The sequence below is a fragment of the Branchiostoma belcheri genome, unplaced genomic scaffold (assembly GCF_001625305.1).
Source record: "Branchiostoma belcheri isolate BF01 breed outbred unplaced genomic scaffold, Haploidv18h27 scaffold41, whole genome shotgun sequence".
Lineage (NCBI taxonomy): Eukaryota > Metazoa > Chordata > Leptocardii > Amphioxiformes > Branchiostomatidae > Branchiostoma > Branchiostoma belcheri.
The window spans coordinates 2,510,008-2,530,924 of NW_017804032.1; the positions used below are offsets into that span (position 1 = coordinate 2,510,008).

At 38.5% G+C, this 20,917-nt stretch overlaps 2 protein-coding genes across 2 annotated transcripts; both read right to left on the reverse strand.

Moving 5' to 3' along the window:
* Window positions 1-25: 25 nt before the first annotated feature.
* Window positions 26-15,202, reverse strand: LOC109477742 (filamin-C-like). The gene is made up of 16 exons (XM_019779088.1): window positions 15,137-15,202; window positions 14,205-14,429; window positions 13,485-13,617; window positions 12,387-12,524; window positions 9,575-9,748; window positions 8,895-9,035; window positions 8,384-8,464; window positions 7,863-8,000; window positions 7,211-7,384; window positions 4,685-4,831; window positions 4,090-4,170; window positions 2,847-2,987; window positions 1,348-1,527; window positions 621-767; window positions 117-200; window positions 26-30 (listed from the first exon to the last, which is right to left on the reverse strand). Exons 2-16 carry the CDS (start codon window positions 14,403-14,405, stop codon window positions 26-28), a joined length of 1,965 nt encoding a protein of 654 aa, XP_019634647.1. The 5' UTR covers window positions 14,406-14,429; window positions 15,137-15,202.
* Window positions 15,203-17,598: 2,396 nt separating this feature from the next.
* Window positions 17,599-20,795, reverse strand: LOC109477752 (chromatin complexes subunit BAP18-like). The gene is made up of 6 exons (XM_019779100.1): window positions 20,635-20,795; window positions 19,659-19,756; window positions 19,190-19,297; window positions 18,763-18,947; window positions 18,208-18,339; window positions 17,599-17,810 (listed from the first exon to the last, which is right to left on the reverse strand). Exons 1-6 carry the CDS (start codon window positions 20,659-20,661, stop codon window positions 17,752-17,754), a joined length of 609 nt encoding a protein of 202 aa, XP_019634659.1. The 5' UTR covers window positions 20,662-20,795; the 3' UTR covers window positions 17,599-17,751.
* Between the last annotated feature and the right edge of the window lie 122 nt (window positions 20,796-20,917).

A 20,917-nucleotide genomic window follows, 5' to 3' on the forward strand; every position in this document is an offset into this window, starting at 1 on the left:
AAGTTACCTAAACAAAATGACATGTTTAATCTACATGTTGCAAACGAACAACAAGCGTACAATCATACAAATAAACAAACAAATGAAGTTAACAATTTTATATGGATGATACCTACCTATGGCATCAGGTACAAACTCTCCAATAAAGTCGCCGCCATGTTTGTCCTCCAACTTACATGGTACAGGGACTTGTCCTGGTCCTGTCAAGGGACATAAGAACAAGTAAGGTAACCTAGTATTTGGTAGTCTTGCAAGAGTAATAACATGGCGCTTTAATGTACAAGAAAAAGACAACATTGCATCAGAAAGGTTTATCCTACGGTAAAAAAAATTACCTAGGGAACGAGTCCTATAGTTTGGCAAATGTATCATTTTGCACTCACGTGACTATGACGTAAGTAAGCATTGTCCGACATGCTGGATGGTTAAACACTGAAAATGACTACTTAAAATGAATGGGACTACATAAAATTTGAATTTTTATATAGTCCCAGCCACGTTATGATGAAATTGTATATATACATTTAATAGGTATGACTCAAATTTAACCATTTAGCATGGAGAATATGACTCATGTGCCTACACTTTAAAACTGATGATCGCATTTTACTGGTACGTACCTGTGACGGCACACTGCACCGTGCCCTTCCCCCCGCCCTGCGTGTGCACGAAGAACCGGTAGGGGGTGTTGAGCTGAACTCTCTTCCTCCCGTCCCCGGTCACAGACACTCGGTCAGGGTTCAAGATGTTGCAGGCAAACGGAGTCCCTGATACATTATAGAATAGAAAACATGGTGAACTTTTTTCTACCGTTTAACGGTAAAAACGGTTTTATTGGTATACCCATTAATTTTTCAAGTCAATTCTTGCTACATCATACACCATGCGATATCTTACCGATATACTATATCCTTGTGTTTGTTTCTTCTTTATTTACAATACAAGTGTGCAAAATAAAAGTAACATGACCAAAAGTAATTTTATAAAATCAACTGTATATAACCCCTTCGATAAACATGTAGATTTTGTGTTGCCCTGCATATTCTGCATAATTAACTACACTAGTGAAAAAAACAAGTCAGTATAATATGTTTTCATTTAAAATGAAGAATAAATTTTACTAATAATTAATAATAATAATAATCAAGTCAGTATGGTGTAGTAAGTAATATGAAGTAATTTCGTTTAAGTCACAAGTCATTTAACATTAATATTAAGTAATTTCATTTGATTCATAAGGCATTTAACAATAATATTAATATTATGTAATATTAATAAGTCAGTATGGCGTATGATTTGGCAAACAGACAATAAAAAAGTATACATGTATGCATTTTCATATTTTACCTGGAACATCCACTCCGTTGTATGTAACCCTAACGTCGTGTTCGCCGACCGACTCGGGTCTGAACGTCACGGCGTACCGCTCAGCTGCGATCTTCCGCACGGTGCTCTTCACGTGTGTGGCTCCTCCGTCTGCTGCCACGTGACATTTCAGGTCACCCTCCCCTGCCCCTTCCGTGTTTACTACATGAAGGCAAAAATGAATAATGCTAACAACAACAATAATAATAGTAATAATAATAACAACAACAACAACAATGATTATTAAACTAATAATAATAATAATGATATCAACAACACCAATAATAATAATGATAATAATAATAATAACAATAATGATAATAATAACAGTAATAATAATAATAATACTCGTAATAATAAATATAATCACAATAGTCATAATAATCAATCATAATAATCATAATTATGACAATAGTGGTGATATGATTATAATTGCTTTAATGTCTATGTTTGTCCGTATTTTTTTGTTTGTCAAGTTTTATTTCTCATATCATATATAGCTAAAACCGATCTGCATTCTTATGTTAAATTCTCTAATAATGATGATCTCTTTTATTTAACCATCACTGATACAATATTTTTGAAAATACTAGATTTATCATTACTTCGTATGCTCAGATGCATATCAAAAGGCAAAGAATGCAAAATTGAAGATGAAGATATAGTAAACAAATTGATATGTAATAACCATGATAAAAGTGATGCGTTAAGTGTAATGTACGGATCACAACACATAATCGTGCAGTCGCCCCAGTACCGCCTAGACCAACATGACCTAAGCATTCACCCCAATAACTCTCTTTTCTTTCTGCGCTCCTTTTTGGTTATGTATATTTTAGTCGCTATTCATTATTTATACGGTTATACCGATTCATAAAGGGGGAACGCTTGCGGGCATCTCTGAATGAGTGATAATGCACGCAGATTAATCATCCGGAAAATGTGGGGATGTCTATACAGAATAGAGGCGCGTGTTATAAAATCCCTATCCTAATGCAATGATTTTACGCACATCTCAATAGAAAGCTGTGAGGGGGGATTGGGTGCCCAACGGGGTTTGTTACAACTCGGCACATCCTGTAACTAAATGTCTGAGAAAACTATTTTACTTAGAGTTTGCTGCAACATTGCAATAAATGATTAAAAAAACGACAGAATGGGAATAGTCTGGTAGGAATTCTTTACAATCATCGATAATAACATTATACATGTTGTCAATTTTCATTTTGATACTTTTACACGCTCACCACACACACACACACACACACACACACACACACACACACACTCACACACACAAACACACACACGCATACACACACACAAACACACATACTGGCACACACACACATAAACACACACACACACACACACACACACACACACACACACACACACGCACACAAATATACTATACAGAGTGATTGAGAATCAAAGATACAAAGAGACAGAATAAAAAAAAAAGGTACTGCTTTGCTTACCAGTGAACTCCACCATTTCCCCCGGTCTTCCGTTCGTGTCCAGATCCTCCAACGATATCTTACTGGCGTCGTACGACTGGACCACGAATGGGCTGCCGGGAACTTCCACACCACCAAACAGTACCTGAACATGGTGCCTCCCTAAAACAGACATGGCAATATTAACAACAATCATCAACACAAATTTAGACACTTTTATTTATTTATTTGAGCTTTGTCACAAAGACAAGGCAGGGGAGACAGGCAGGTGCCTTTTCCACACACCCTGTCCACATTAAAAACATACAGAAATCTTTTGGTGAAGCAAAAATATCATAACGTATTGATAACAATAAGTCTTTGTATATATATTTAATAAACAATTACAATCGATTGCAAAGTGTGAAAACAATCGAAGCAGGTAGTGTATTTTGCTGTTTATACCTGCCAATATATTTTCACTTCCTTCACATTCATCTATATATAGTGTCGATTTTGTCTGTGATTTTCCACATGAAAATAATGAATTATAACACTATTTATGAAAACGTGTTCCAAAAATAAGGTAAAAGTATTTCTTTATCTAAAAACTGCACAATGGAAGCAGACAATGAAAATGAGCACGCCTGAGCAAATGTATTCTAGATTATGACAAATTTATTGATGTCTTTTTTGTGTGTGACCAGTGAGTGGACAGGTTGCAGGAAGACTTAAATCAAACGTAGCTCAAAGGGATTGTCCTAAATGACTTCTGGGATGATGAATCGATAATCAATACTGTGAAAAAAGAAGAAGTGAAATTCCTGTGGACAGACTTGTTCTTCCTGACAATGTCATAAATCTAAGTGATTCCCATGAATGGTACCAAGTTGTATTATTCTATATGCCCTTGTGGTAAAGAGTATCTGTAATTAAATGAAGTCGACACCTAAGAACATTGATAGTATACAATAATCTTATAACGAAATCCATATACTAAGGCAATTACCAATCTCGAGCTCATACGGTATCAAATCATTCTTTTAGTTTTTTTTGGTAATTCTAAAGCAACGGAACAAGTTACAGACATTGTAAGTACATAAAGATTCCGTGTTAAAGCTGTTTGTAAAAACACATTATTTTGTATCATGCATACAATTGTCTATTCTCTTCAAACTGAAAAAGCCCCTGTCACGTTTGACATGTTGTTGAGGATGTGTCGGATATGTTTCCATGCGTTTAGGTTAACAGGCGATCGCTGATTTCAAAAGTGGTCTTTACTTACCGACATCAGACGGTGTCCAGTGTGCCCTCACTTCATGCCGTTCGTTCTCCACTCGACATGGTATCACACTGCCAAACGGGTCTACAAGAAAGTTGAAGCGGTAAAAGATAAAGTAAGGAAAGGCAATAATGTGTCTTGTTTTTTAAAATATAATGTCATTTATATTGGCGTGGAGAGTAAAAAAGGAAGACGATGTGCTATAAGCCATCAACCCAGGCGGGGGACGTGACAGACTTCCGATAACCTTTGACCCATTAGTGAGGTCACGTGACCTAGACATGGCGTCATCTCTAGAAGAACTAGTTGTAAATGTCATCCAGTGGCTCATTTTCTGATAAATTTCTGTCAAATCAAACACACTGCCACCTTCCCTCAACAAAGACGGAGGGCGACACAGACTTTCTACAACTTACGATCCACTGCTCACCGAGTCACGTGTGTCATCTGCATAACGTGATGTCAAGGAAGCAGTGGATTGCTCATTCCTTGACAATGGCTGTTGTACCGTCCAACCCTTGTGTTGGACATTACAGTTTAAAATGCTTAATTTTTTTTCTTCTTTAAAATCTTTAGAGTTGATTGTTGCAAAGCTGACCTGTGATAATGAAGGTGGTGTTGCCCTCCCCGGCATCACGTGTGGTGACGGTGAAGTTGGTCAGGCGGCCTGCCGTGGCCACACGGGGCTGGTGTTTGATGGGCACCACACGGCTCGGGTCTATCACATTGCAGCGGAACGGACATCCTAGGAGCAGAGAGAGAGGTGTTACGATCCTCAACAACATCATTATGCTAGCTCAGAAAAGAAGAAGTGAAACAGTGAATGCCTTCAAATATCAGATCTAGAGTTATCATCCAAGAATTGAGGTATTCAAAAAGTCATATCAGAACTATTGTAGAGTGGAGCTCGTTGCCACCAAGCACAGTTGGGGCATCATCACTAGAAAGCGTTAAACAACCCCTGCAATTAATTGTGCAAAGATTTAGTGTAACACGTCGTTCAGTGTAATATAGGTAGCTACCGCCGCACCGTGTGCCTGCGAAGCTGGTGTGAACGCCGAAGGGTTATACCGGCTATACCGATACAGATACAGATCAACATACGATATTCTCTTGATGCCAAATTTCTGACACCCAAATATTTACATCTAAACTATCGATGAAATGCCATAACAAAGAAACCATCTTAAGGTACTGACCCAAATAAATTATATAGCTTCATGAAAAATATATGAAAAGCGTCTGACATTAGTATCCCTTTCTGATCAAAATGGGCAGGGAGGTCGAAGGCAAAAAGACGCTAAGTTACTGTACCACGAACGAAGAGTACGAAGTACTTGAGGTTCAAACTATACCCATGTAATGGCATGCTCAGCTAGAATTCTAGGAAATTCTCGGAAAATATAGCTGTTTATAGTGGTTTGTAGTATCTATTGCTGAACATATACAAGCTACTATGTGATGATGTTGCATGAAGTCACGCTGGGGTACTTGACCTTGGCGTGCTGCGTGTTCTGTGATTTATCACTCTTATCACGTAGATACAAAACAGACCGCACGGTTTCTTTGTCAGCTTCTGGTCTGTGACAGTTATGAAGTGGCCAGCAGACATTACGGCGGGAATCCTCTACACAGTGTATAATCTTTGTTGGGTATGATAGCTTTTAAATAACGTTTATGGTGTGTTTCATACGTCAAACTGTTCTATTCAATGTAGGGTGATAGTATAATTACAGCAAAAGTGATCTATCAATAGGGCTATTACTGAATGTAACAAAACCCAGGAATCAATACGATAGACTCTCAGGAATAGGGAAAAAATCCTAAAATAAAAAAAAAAGTACGAAGAAATTGAAGTCGAAATACATGATTGTTTAAGATGTACGTCTTGATGAAAGATTTCCAGATGTGATTATTTCAAACGTCTTAGAATAGTAAAGGAAATTTCCCACGTGCTCATATGCAAATAAATTATTTAAAAACGCATTTTCGTGGTATGAAGGCACTTAACACCCAAAAGGTGCAATTACCCCAGACAAGGCATCTTAAAACCTCATTGATACAATACTTTAGCTTATTAGATGAAATATACCACATGTATTTCAACTGAAATTTGCATATGTTTACCCCCACCAACGGTATGAAATACCTAAGGCTGGACGCTAGTGTATAGCAATGGGAATCAAATTTTGATAGCCATCTATGTTGAGAGTGGTAATTACAAATGACTCTAATTATGCCACAAGGCGAAGAAGTGGTACCGTTAGGCTATCGATCAATGGAGTCACCTACCTAGATGTACCAAAAGCACCCGTCTGAGCATGAGTCGTCCGTTCTCTCTGCCTCACCAACATAACGAGGAAAAACCAACCCTACCTACATTGTTCTCGGACGTCAGAATGTGCTCTAACCCACACGAAATCACTCCCTAGGGGGAGGGGTGCAAAGTGACTTTCCCTGTACCGCACCACGGAATCTGCCTACATCAGAATGGTTCAGATTCTGAGGTCGGAAGGATTTTGATTGAGGATTTACTACCAAACGTAAGGTCGTGTACTCAATGAATATCCACCGTATAAGTTATGAATAAACCATAACCGTTTACGTTTGATCATAGCAACTGTAAATGTAACGTAGCTAATGCATCCATTATATTCGCCCACAGCAGACGGCTGAATTGTTGCACTTTTAGAGCGTTTTCCATTGTGATGACAAAAATTTCATGACAAAGATTAAACAGTGATTATTGCTTTTTACACACATAATCACATTACAAATATAAACTAAACTATATAATTACATCATATTAATTTTGTTTGAAAATTTAACTTCTCACCATAAACAAATGAAAATTAGTATAAATTATATTTAGTTGACAAACTGGGTTTTATTGCTTATTACACACATAATCACATTCTGAATATAAACTAAATTATGTAATTACATCATATTAATCTTTTTTAATTTAACTTCTTCTCATCCTTCTCTCATCTCACTTAATAAACAAATGAAAGTTAGTACAAATTATATTGAGTTGACAAACTGGGGAGATTTTTTGCAGATTTAAAACAAGTGGTAAGACCTCCCCCCCAAAAAAACACATTATGGACTTGTCCAAACTCACCTGGGACCGTGTCCCCCTCAAAAGTGACAGTGACGTCATGAGGCCCCGCCCTCTCCGGTATGAATGACACGTTGAGCTTGTTAGGTTCGATGGACGACAGTTTCCATTTGACGGGCCGACCATGGTTCAGGATCTTTATCTGTACATCACCTGCTCCGGCCTGGGACACGTCAACTAGAGTAACAGTGACAAAACAGAAAATATGAGCTGTAGGTTAGGGTTAGGGTTAGGGTTAGGGTTAGGGTTAGGGTTAGGGGTAGGGGTAGGGGTAGGGGTAGGGGTAGGGTGAGGGGTAGGGGTAGGGTTGCGGTTAGGGTTACGGTTAGGGTTACAGTTGAGGTTTAAAATGTTGTGAACAATAAACAATACTTTCTCGCTTGTGGTGAAGTAACAATAGCATATCATATTAACAACGTTACATGAATATATGCTTCATTAGCTTATAATGGACAATTATGACTATACCTATATATTACAAACATTAAAAGATGCAAAATAGTGGCAAATAATTTAGACCTCTTTATAAAAGTTGCATGAAGAGGAATTTTTAATTGAAATTGTACTAGTTGTATTTACAAAGATTTACATTGAATAGAATTGCAGTTTTATTAATTTCTATTGATTGGCAGGGTACAGAAACGTCGTTACATACTCTGGAAAAGACACTGCTGCCCGACCACACCGTCATCCACACCGTGAATCACCACCGCTCTGGGGTCGTACACCTGGATGGTAGCCGGGCAGCCCTCTATCGACTCTCCGTTGTACTGCACATCAGCTTCATGGTCACCTGAAAGAAAAGTAGTGTGCACATTGCACAATGTTGCACATGTAAGGAAATATTGAAGAACAACACGTCTACGAAAACCGGAGATTTCAGACTTCTGGGAAGTATGACTTCCTGAATTCAACCATGTTCCTGATGGCCCAGCCAAATTCTGAGACCTTCACGTTCCCCCATTTCCCCTGACGTTTTGACATTCTGCCTGTCAATCTTCCACCCACATGCTGTCAACCTACCCTGTCGACTCTGTTCGGATAGACACACAGGCACCCGAAAGAATACTTCAAACAAATTCTCTTTCGTATCACATACATTTAGGAAACTACGGAGGATGGCACCCGAGGTAATTACATACTGCAAATTTAGATAATCTAACAACAGCCCTTTACCTGCTTCAAACGGTGTGAACTCGCAGACGTAGTTTCCTCCCGAGACGTTAGTGATGTTGGGGACGGAGGCTCCACTGGGACCTGTGAAGGAAATCAGCAGCAATTGGTTTTTTACCAATTAGTTCCCATTAGGGCTATTGAAAGTGTGCTCTAGACTGCATCTTGATATTCTCAATGAGTCATTTCGTAAAATAATGTAACTAGAAAAGAAAGCAAATGCATAATGTTTACCTTCGAATATGATCTTCTGTAATTCTTACTCAAACACATTCATATATAATATGGTCAGACAGGAGTTTAAATCACTCCTGCTATAAAATTGCAACATGGTGTGAACCCAACACCACTAGTTACCGTAGTGACAGACGTCTGGTTCAGGTCATTGACCTTACGTGTATTTGTTTGGAGAAGAAGAGGAGGAGGAAACAGAGCAAAAACAATATGTTTTCCTTCGATAAACACAATAAGCATAATAAGTTTAACGGAAAACGGCCAACATCAGCCACGTCACCTGTTATCGTGACCTTGACGTCACCTCCACTGCAGCCTTTGATCTTGAAGGTTGACCTTGACCCTGCCCGGCACCTCTGTAAGCCCTTCCCGTGGGCGGATATGGCACTGGTGTTCCCCACTTCGATTTGAAACGGGGACTCTGAGGGGCAATCATGCAAAGTGTAACTGTTTTGCCCTTTAAAATAGCACTTAATCGTTAAATAGAAGTATTTTGCTTTGTAACTTTGTAACTTCAATGTACGACAGTACGAAATTCGCCGTCAGTGAGAATTCATAGCCAGAGGAATACAATATTTTAGACAATTATTGCTTTAAACCTTATGCACATTTACGATATCTGTATGATACATTTATTTCATTTGAGTTGGGTGTTTATATTAGGGTGTCTACCGAACGCATCTTTTAACGGTAACTTGACAATTTTAGGGTGAATGGCTATAAAATTATAATAGCTTTTTTGCACTGTGAGCATTTTTGACAAATTTGCAAAGGTTAAAAACAGTAATTAATTATCATTATTCTATTTTTTTTCAATACCTGCGCTCTCATCGCTGTTGTAGTTGATAATTCGAGGTGAATGGCTAGAAACTATAATGGCTTTTTGCGCAGTGATAAATTTGCAAAGGTTCGAAAGAGTAATTAATTATTATCATTATATTTTTATATTATTACCATTACCTGCAATCTCATCTCCGTTGTAGTTGACAAAAACTTTGTGCATCCCAACGACTTCCGGTGAGAAGCTCACGCGATATTTCCCGAGACCTTCGTTCCGCACGCGACTTGCGATCCGCCCCTTGGGAGAGATCACCACCACCGAGAGGTCACCCTCCCCGGCCTCCTTAGTGTTGACTGGAAAACAAACATCAGATTACATATCTACGTACTTAGTCCAATATATATACCTAATAGTACTTAATACCAGCCCAGAAGAGAACAAGAAATAGCCACGCATTCAAGTACCAGAGTTATCAACCAAGGATTGAGGTGTTCCAGAATTCATTCTTTCCTAGAACTATCGCAGAGTGGAACTCACTGTCACCAAGTACAGTAGGGGCACTGTCAATAGATAGCTTTAAACAATGTCTAGAGCTAGAAGTTCAAGGGTTAGGTGTAACAAGTCGATCGGTGTAATATAACCAGCTGCCGCCGCGCCGCGTGCCTGCGAAGCTGGTGTGTTACGCCGAAAGGCGGTTATACCGGCTATACAGATACAGATATATATGTAGTGCCTTACAAACGAGAGAAACTATTGTAACAGACAGAAACCCTTAACGTACATCATGCAAACACGCCGTTTACGTTCATATATCTGTAGTAATAGCTTCTTGTTACCATAACTGTACCATGCATGTACAACTGTCGAGCAATAAAGTTCATTCATTCATTCATACTATGTCATTTCGATGTTGACTGTAATGTTATCATTGCCTTACAAACACACAGTTTACGTCCAATTATCCATACCTCCTATATATATAGTACACATCATATTTCTGATATTCATATGTACATATGCAAGTTATTGCAGTTTTACAAGAGATAAGGACTTCATCTTAACAGACATTTCTTGTCACAGCTCAAAAACTTACATTCGGTCTCTTGGATGACAAGCATACTATTGCTATAGTCTATACGTATATACACATTATTTGCGTACTTGGCCGTCTACAACTCATACTACATGTATTGTACATTAATATTGACTAATATAAGTTTAAACTTTTCCTTGGTATTCAGCGTAGAACCTTTATTTTATCAGCGACACATATTTTGAAAGAACGAAAACTGTTAGACGTAGAATAAATGAAATATGTTTTTCTATATGCTTGCGAGTATTATAATCTTTTGTTGACATTAAAGCGGTCGATCACTAAACATAGCCCCACATTTGACAACGCGGTAACATGAAAGAAAATCATTGCGTAAGTGCAAAGTTGGCAAGAATTTCAACATGCATACAGGATCTGAATGTTCAAACGACGACATACAAACAGTTAAAAACTACTGCGGGGAATGTACTTGTCTCCATTCAGTGATATCGTAGTATACACATATTACGCTGCAGCTAAAAGTAGTACAAAGCCGACATAAAAGATATAGCGGCACATAAATCAAAACTGAGATACTAGACAATGCGTAACACTGTATGCAACGTACACCTGAAATGTTTGGTTAAGCAGCAACCTTAAGTGAAAAATTCTTAAGGTTTCTGTGAAAGAAATTATTGCAGACGACAGTTTTAGTCAAAGAGTGACGCGTAACCAAGGGTAACGCCACTTACCTTCATAATCTCACCATAAAATCACACCCAAATATCCACCGCGATATTTATAGAGCTCTCTCGGGACTCCAACTTAGTTTCAGCCGAGCGAAAACGGAACAGTTACCGACATGTCTCACGTTCAGACGAGGAGCTCGAGTAACGCCCGCCGGTTGCAACGAGGAAGACATCGAAATGTTAGGAAAATGCGGAGCAGCGGGGTTTTCTACAACCTTTCATGAAAGGGTTTCCCCGTCAATGTGACACGGGGATGACAAACGCGAGCGGTGACCTTTAAGTGTAAACAATGGTTTTGTTTAGCGGAAAATATCGGTAAACCGGGCGGACAATGGGTGATGATTCATCGTGGGTGGAGCTACCCGGCTATTCTTGGATACGACTTCTATATTAGGATCATAACTGACAAGTACCGGGTGATCAGATTAAAGATGTGTTTTACGTTCATTGTGTATGTCTTAAAGTAGGACGGAAGATATTAATAAATGCCTTTATAGCACATGCGCATTCATTCAATATAAGCCAGTCTATATATATACATATACATGTATGTCAATGGCCTCCGTGTCGAAAACGAATGGCTATTACGCTATTTCAAAATATAACGGTTATATTATAGCAATACAACGAAATTATTAGAAACAGTGCACCCACTTCCTTTAGTGGTTCAACTATCAGATTCGACTGTATACAGTTTCACTATATGGCAAAGGTCGTTGCTATGGAAACGGCTTGTTGGATACTCATTTGTTTGTAACTGCATGTCTACCTGGAAACCGCAAGAGGTGAGAAAATATTATACCTCCATCGCTCTACCAAGGAATATTTGCCAAACATGTAATAATAAACACACTTTTAGGGAGCATATGAATATTTGAGCATATTTGAAAATGATAGACATATGCATAAGAGTATGCAAAATATGTAATTTTGATGCATACTCTTGGGGTTAAATTAATATCCCTCACCAAATAGGTGATTTTATTACTTTCGCAGATTATGCATTTTCTTTTCTGTCATCCATTTTTTGAATTTTTCTCAAAGGGAATTGAGCTGTGAGATAAAACAAAAACATATTTTATTTATATTTGTATTAACCATATTAACCGGAAGCGTCGCAGCCACATGAGGCGCATGCATGTGTGTTTAGCAGGTTGATCTAATTTGACCTGACACTTCTAGAGTTCATCATTTCACTACGGCCCTCACCTCCAAACGTACACAGCCTTCCCAGAATCCCCGGCTGCGTGTCGAACACCTTCACCTTGCGGGGGTCGTACACATTGCAGGTGAACCTCTTTCCCGGAACAGACTTCCCGTCGATCCGGATAGTCACCACCCAACTTCCTGGAAAATAGTTGCTTTACATGAGCTAGTGGTATTTAGTTTCATTTTATTTATTTATTTCACCAGCAGTAACACTCAGGTACATAAAAACCTGTTTTTTCAGGCAATGCTGGGTATACAAAGCACAAATAACAGACTATACAATATTAAGAAATCGCATATGATACAGAATGATCGACATAACAACAAAAATACTCAGTTTCACCTCTCCATACGATCATTACATCACAATTACTGAATGAATTGTAGAAATTCACCCCTGCTATCCCATTGATTTACCAGAAGAAGATATACAATTTCTCTATATTGTGAATCAAGGGGATAGTAGGGGTGCTATCCCATTGATTCACCATATAGAGAATATTGTGGTGGCACATAAGGCCATGTTGATTTGATTATATGGATGACATCCTCTGGGAACCCCAAAACCGATGCGCGCATGCGAATGAAAAAAAGTTTTGCAAAAAAAAAGTTGCTTTTACTATGAAATCTACGTGGTCATGAAGGATGAACAAATGGCACAGAATATGTTATGACGAATAATCTACTCTTCAAATTCATTTCTTTACATTTTTGTCTTTTTTCCTTTGGTTTTGGCATTCTACGACATTGGTATCGTTTCTAAATGTTTTCCTTGCAACTTATGGTATATTTTTGCTCATTTAGCAACTGTTTTGCACGATTTACAGTATGGTTGAAAACTTTTTTTTTGGCCTAAGGTGAAAAAAATAGGATATACAAATAACATACAATTATCCCCATAATACCGATTTGCGCATTTTACAGTCAAATACTTTTCAGTATACTAAATAAAACGGGATAAAGAATCAGATCTTGACTATGACGTAATAATTGTCCGCCATGTTGGGTGGCTAACTTCGATCCGGGTAAATTCGAATTGTGTATAAATTTACATATCTTATGGTTTTCTGGAAAAAAAAAATCAATGTGTTTACTCGCCTACAATGTTCGGTGTGTAAGTTCCGTGGAAGTGGCCTGGTTTCTGTTTGGCGAGAGTGCAGTGCGCTTTTTTACCGTAAGGACCAACCGCTGTCACTGTTACGGCGCCAGTCACGACACCTAGCGGCGTCACCTGAAATACAGCACATGCAGCACACAATTCTAGTAGATTATGGAGCCTCGTCAACTTTAATAGAGTTTGCGTTTAGTAAACATGTGTAAGAAGCTATTCTATACAAACAATGCCGTCATTGCTGGTAGTTTGCACAAGAAGCCGGTTTTGCTAGAAGAGTTTAACTTAATAGTGAAATGTCATTTGTTTGATAGTGTGCCTTATACCTGACATCTAAACCGTCTCTTTCATCATTTCTACCAATATAATTTTATCATTTTCTTAGCTTCTTCATGTTGATTTACTGTGCAGGAACAGTTATCATAATTACGCATTATTCAATAAATGAACGTTTGCAAAGCAAATGCATAATGTTTATCTTCGCATATCGTCTGCTCTGTTAATTTTTACTCAAAACATATACACATACGTATATGGGGACAGGAATCTAAATCCTTCCTACTGTAAAATTGCAACATTATGTAACCCAACACCAGTTACCATGGCGCCAGCCGTCTGGTACAATCAGGTCAGGAGAAGAAGAGGAAACGTAGCAAAAACACTGAATCAGATATGTTTTCCTTCGGTAAACATAATAAAGTTCCCACCCTAACGTCTGCCGGCATGTGAACCCTCGCCACGTTCACGCCGTTTCCCGCCACTAGGACGGTGATGTCAGGATCGTCTTTATCTCGTCTGACTCTGGTTGCCGTGGCGATGATCTTTGACCTCGCCATGGCGTCCAGGGTGGCGGCATTGTGGTAGGCGCTATTGTAGTTCGCATGGTTCGCATCATACACACAGTCCATCCTCGGACAAGATTTTCCTTCTTTCTGGAATCAGAAGAAACAATTGCATTATATATTTCAAATGCATAAAATCGTTGTAATTTCCAACATGCATTGAAAGCATTGTTCCTGGTGCATGTAAAATGTGACTTGTATATCTATGAACAATATTGTACTGACATTGAGCTCTAAAAGTGTGAAAACTGATCTTTGACGTGACGACCCTCCATTGACGTCATGAACAATATTTCACAAAACTTGTCCACCTCGAATTTCACATTCATACTAGTGACGTCCATGTTTGAATCCCTAAAACAACTGTAGATCTTTGACTTCAAACCTAAGACGACGTAATAAACATGTATCTATAAAACACATGGTAGAAATACTGTATTATCAAGGAGGTCTTTGGTATAATTAATGTAGGTAGGTTTATAAGTACAAAAGAAGTTCAATAATAGAATATTATAACTGAACGATGAACGTAGAAACTTAGGAATCACATTCAGTGTACCACGTAACTACATGTAATAGTACAGTTTACTAAAGAGAACAATTGTACTTACCCCTCTTACGTGTCAAGTGCATATGATCAAATATTCCAGACGCTAGAACTAACGACCAAATGCCATCCGGGAACAAGATATTAGTTGGAAGTGTTATTACGAATTATAACTAATAGGATGCTAATCTTAAAGCAAGAAAAATATACATGAACATCAGTTAAAACTCTTACTCTATAAACTATTTACCAGCTAGAGCAGTCTTGCTCGTTGCATTCCTTCCTCTTTATCCCCAGAAACGTTTTGTCACAAGTGTTGCCAAAACAACAGACCGACCCCACCAGTACAGTCAGAGTCACATTCCATGCCGCCTAACGCCGTCCCTGCTTTGTTCAGCAACTCTTTAAAATTCCATGCAGACGGCTGGGGATTTCAACACTAAATATTGTGACAACCATCGTATTTTAAATCTGCTCAGCAATCTTGAACACTTTCCAACTTGATAAATGTACACCGAGGATGCAAACTGTATATTACACCGTGAATGTATCAAAATGTGGCATTTTTTGCGGTTAGATTTGACCTACATGTATAAATCTAGTCACCCCGAGGTAATATATTGCATTCTGTAGGTCGACTGGTAACCTTACATTTCAGACGGGGTCAGATAGTCAAACTAGGACTCCGAAATCCCTCTCGACTAAGGACACATTTTTGAATCCTCGAAATAATTGTGTGAAAACAATATATTAAATGGTTTGAATCTGTAGTGCACGTAATAAGATGTAACGCTAGGTGTGGCGAACATCTTTCATTTACAGTTGCATAATGAGCATCCTTTCACGCGTACAGATCCTAAAAGTCTTTCAAAAACGCACCCATTATGATGACTCCAATTGCACAGTGACAGTGTATTCAAAGCTGTTAGTCTTTCCAATGACTTGGTCTTTGTGAAAATGCATGCTATTATATGTACGTTCAAAAGTGAGAGATAATCTATCTACGACTATCTAATGCCAGCACAAAGACTCCAATTAGCAAATGACTATTCTACTACAAACAGTTGGTAACGATGTTAACAAAGCATCAGATATTATTTACCTTGTTTTGTGTAGGACTCGTCCTGGGACACGTAAATGTTGCGGCTGCCTACATTAGAGACGTCCTGTGGAGGTGGAATTCTTTCTGTCGTGCAGCAAGAGTCCTGGAGACGGGCAAACTGTGTCCACCAAAAACGTGCCCAAGGCCAATCTCATTGACTGTAAATACAACTAGACTGCTTCAAACTGGAATTTTCTCGCAGAATTAAGATGTTGTTGAGAAAATACGACACAAAAAGGACAGTAATTGTGCCGATCTGGTAAGGTTCAGAGCCCTGGAAAAATGAGACAAATGGCGTCCGTTTAAAACAGGATGTGAGCTCTCCCCGTACGGGGCTGCCAGGACCTCCTGGGTGGATTCTCCTCAGCTAACTTGTTAACAACAGAACAGTCTAGTCCACAGCTCTTTAACGTCTGCACCACACCTCGATAAACATGGTTAATCCTATCAGTGAGGGTACACGTAAGACTTGGCAATTATTCCCAAACTTTCGACAACAGAGTCAAAATAGGTACTTCACCGACAAAGGGAAGTTGTTGCCTCAAATCATGATCCCGGAAAAGGCATCGAAGTAGAAACTTTCCAAGAAAGCCTTGCATTCTTCGCAGACGTCCCTCTGTATGTAAAGCAGATCCTTGGTAGTAGAGGCTAGATTTGGGAGCAGATTTTTAGAGGCTTCGGTGAAAGAGTCGACGCTGAGATGTTGACCCCTCCCTCGGAGGTAAACCAAGCGTGTTGTAAATACAGGGGTGTCCGTTCGACTTTCTTTGAACCCGCGCTCTCTACCGTTCAAGATTAACAACTTGGAATGATCCAAAAACGTGATCGCAATGGAAACAACCTTATACACATCTTTAGATCTAGAAGAATGCCTTGATAAAATGGTGCAAATGGCATAGTCGCATTTATATTAGACAAGGGTCATGGTGTAAATTTTGTGGACGTGAGAAAACTTACAATAACCTATCGGTCGTGACTTCAGGGCGTGAGTTTAACCGGCACAAGAAGAATGGCTTGTTATTCTGACGGTTACCAATAGAGATGAATGATGCAGGGCTATAGCTAAAGGAATCCGCATGGAAAAATGAGTGGATGGGACAAAAACAGTAATCTAAAACCAGAAACGAACTTTGTGAGGACCAAAGAACGCTGCTAATTTATTATCATGGAGTTAAAATCACAGACACATTCAACAAGAACATTGTTCCAAGACCATTCCGTGCTGTTTTGGTAAGGTTTCTTTTTTACCATTCTCAAGTTGTATGAGGTACAGTTTTATCATGAATGGTGCAAGCAGCTACAAGAAAGATAGCACAAAGTGGAATGTTGACTTTTATATTTCACTGAAATCTAAGATACATGAACATGTACAAGTATATGACTTACTCAACTCGGGAGGACAAAATAGAGAAACTGTGTTCTAGTGTTATGTACCATTCTCTGCATACAAGAATTTAAGTCAAATACTTATCCATACTTATCATGAACTAATCTGCATAATCTAATGCATTATAGATCAATGGTATCAATATTCATATAGTCATAGCCATAATAATAGACAGTAATACTACATAAAAAGTCACAAATAACATTGGCAGTTGTTTTTTTTTTACACTTTGCAAGAACATATATATCCAATATCTTTGGATTTCACAAAAAAAAAACACTACCTTCATACTTTGTAAAAGTTCATACAAATACACATAATTTCATACATACAAAAGTTCAGTTGTAAGTAGTATAAAATGTGACTAAAGTTTTCCTTATGATAGAGGTACACTGTGTGGAGTCATCATCAGGCCTGAGTCCAAACTCAACTGATCTGTACAGAGAAAAGACAACAAAATATATGATCAGGAAGATTCCATTTTCAATGGTATAAAGGACAGTTTCAATGACTGTACATTCAGTAAGATTAAGGGATAAGGAAGACTAAATGTAAGGGAGAGGGGATAGTAAGCTTTTACCACAAAGAAATTGTCAAAATAAAATTCAAAGGCTGTGCAGAAAATGTCATAATCTGATCTTCTTCAATTTAATTTTTACATCTACAAATAAATGGAGTGTCATCATGCAGGAAAATATGAAATATATATTTTTTTTAATTTACGAATAAGCTCAAGACTTGCTTGAAACTTCATCTGTTTCCAATCATTTGTTAGGAACATTTGACTATTGACTAAGAATGTTAGCAATTGACTAAGAATGTTAGTGTTTACCTTGTTCAGACTGTGCTACTCCCAGGTTGATGTCATGTTTGATGGGTGATTCGGATGACGTCCCCTCTAGCCCCTCTATGTCCACCAGGGTGTCATTATTGTCTGACTCATGGTACTGCTGGTATGCCACATCTGCAAAACAAGATGTCATGCAGAATTTAATGATAAATTCTATAAAAAGATTCTCTCTTCAACAACCAGGGATTTTCTCATCCAATGTTATCAATGACTACTTATGATTCTTGATTATTTCATATTGAATATACTGCAGCTAGGTGATGATGCTGTAATGTTACAGATGTGGCCCAAAATGTAGTGTCATTACAGAACGTATACAACATAAAATAAGAAAGAATCAGAATCCTTAGTAATGATAAAGAATCAGAATCATCAGTCATTGTTGCCCTGAAAAAGGTGACAGCCGGTCCCCTAAACAGCAGATGTGAAAACCCCATCTTCTAAAGTCTCTTTTTTACCTGATGAAATTATTCACAGAAACGACGCCAAATTTAACCATATTAAATCATAAACATACTAAGTTCTTATCTTTCATACCTGTTCTTTGTCTCTTGGCTGGGGGCTCTGACCGGGAGGGAGTAGTGGTGGCTGTTGGACCAGCGGCTATTGCAGCAGTCTGCAAACCCCCTCCTTTCTTGGGGGACTTCTGTTCCACAGGAGGCTTGTAGGGAACCCCACTTTCTTCAAACGTCTTCTTCTTCAAAGCCTGCTTAATCTGTGCCCTAAATAAAAACAAAACATCATGAAACTTTATGAATCTGTATAGCTGGTATAACTGCCCCATGGCATAAAACACCAGCTTCACAGGCATGTGGTATGATGGTAACTGGCTACATTACACCAAACAACTTGTTACATCTAATCTTTGAACATCTAACCCTAAACACTGAATCTAGATATGACAGCTATAGGTGACAATGATTTGGAAGGGTGAAAGGTTATGATGTATTGGATGCCTGCTTACACTGTTCTTGTCTTGATGTGTTCGCTGATCTTGTTTAGGTCATCCCCAAACCTTGCCACGGACGTCCTCAGCATCTCTATCTCTTCATCTGTCCACTTGGTGCTCCCACTAATGGACACAAGAAGACACAGTTTTCCAGTTTACTTACTTCACCAGCAGTAACACTCAGGTACATAACAACTTGTTTTTCAGGCACCTAGTCTCTACCAGACTAACTAAAGCTTTAGCTTTAACAAAAATTTACTCAAATAGGGAGAATACACGTAATTGGCCAGGGGAGTTTGGTCACCGTAGAGTTCATGTGTGCATAGACTGACTCTCCTGGGCTAAGTATTCTTCCCTTTTTTACCAAATTCTACTTTCCATACTACTATCTGAGGCTAAATAGCACCCCAAAAACACAAGTAGGAGGGCCTGGTGGAGGCTGAAAAGCACCCCAAAAGATGTTTGTTAGAGAAGAAGAACCTACCTAGATGGTGAGGCCTCCGCTGCTGCAGGGTGAAGCTGCATACACATCTCTCCTAGCTTAGAGAAGGCCTGGCCGGCGGCCATGAAAATCTCACTAACCTGAGGAAACAATTAACCAAAAAGAAGGCACATTTTAAATATACCCTAAATCTCATCCTATGACTTATATTTTGTATAAGAAGTGGCTATGATACATTTAATTATGGTTTCTCACGCATGGAGGATGGAAACATTATCATCAGAATAGACTATACATCCATTGTCCTTTGACATTGACCATCCTCATCTAATTATCATATTTCCCATGAGCCTTTGTTTCACAAACAGCATTTACAAATACAAAATTAATGTATTCAAGTTCAAGCTTTCTGTCAAAAGTAATATTATTGTATAGTAAGACACAGTGGTATATTTGTATGGAAATCAAGGATGAAGAAATCTACAAAGCAAGAAAATGTTTTCTCACACTTTGGATGTACAGTTTTCTAACGATTAATATTTTGTGTCAGCAATTTTACCATAAGAGGAAGAAGTAATTTTTATGTAGTGGAGAAATTGGAGTCCCTTGGGAACTTATCACTCAGGTTTCCTTTCATTTACCACGTACAAATTTTTTACCACGTACTAATTTTTCTCTGCCCTGCCTTGTGCGGGGCTCCCTTCAAACCAAAGAAGTCGACCACCTAATTTGCACATATATATATATACATACACTGTATATACACATACACTATGGCATGGTAGCCTGGCTACAACAACAAAGCCTAAGTAAAATTATGTATGAAACATAAATTCACCGTAAAAATTCAAGTCGCCAAAGCCTCACACATATATAAGGTTGGATAAGTTATTGTTGGATACCTGTGGGAAATATGCAAGGGGGAGGGGGGCAACAGCGCAAGAAAACAACATAATTTTCACACGGACGACAGTATAAATTGCTGCTGTAACGACTACTGAATAGAAAAAATTCTCACCTTAACGTTTGTTGATGCAGGATTCATCTTGCGAACGCCTTTTAATGCAGACTACGAGTTTAAAAATTGAGTTTTACCCCGTATTTTATTCACAAAGCCACACAAAAACACTTTCGCGCCTCAAGTTGACCCCAGTGACCTCACTGGGCTATTCGACTCTGAAAAAGGGGATCTTTCAAGGTTTTACTACCAAACACATAACACACAGAGACTGTATCAAAACAGTGTATTATACTTTGATATATTCTTCTTTGGTCCACAGAAATATTCTATAACTTCTAAT

What these genes read in the sequence shown, in the direction of transcription:
- LOC109477742 (XM_019779088.1), bottom strand. Translation starts at nt 14,405, where the DNA reads ATGGACTGTGTGTATGATGCGAACCATGCGAACTACAATAGCGCCTAC. An exon ending in AAGGCTGTGTACGTTTGGAG is followed by an intron (nt 9,749 to 12,386) that starts GTGAGGGCCGTA and finishes TTTGTTTTCCAG; the next exon opens with TCAACACTAAGGAGGCCGGG. An exon ending in GGAAATGGTGGAGTTCACTG is followed by an intron (nt 1,528 to 2,846) that starts GTAAGCAAAGCA and finishes GCCTTCATGTAG; the next exon opens with TAAACACGGAAGGGGCAGGG.
- LOC109477752 (XM_019779100.1), bottom strand. Translation starts at nt 20,661, where the DNA reads ATGAATCCTGCATCAACAAACGTTAAG. An exon ending in GCGGAGGCCTCACCATCTAG is followed by an intron (nt 19,298 to 19,658) that starts GTAGGTTCTTCT and finishes TGTGTCCATTAG; the next exon opens with TGGGAGCACCAAGTGGACAG. An exon ending in AGCCAAGAGACAAAGAACAG is followed by an intron (nt 18,340 to 18,762) that starts GTATGAAAGATA and finishes CTTGTTTTGCAG; the next exon opens with ATGTGGCATACCAGCAGTAC.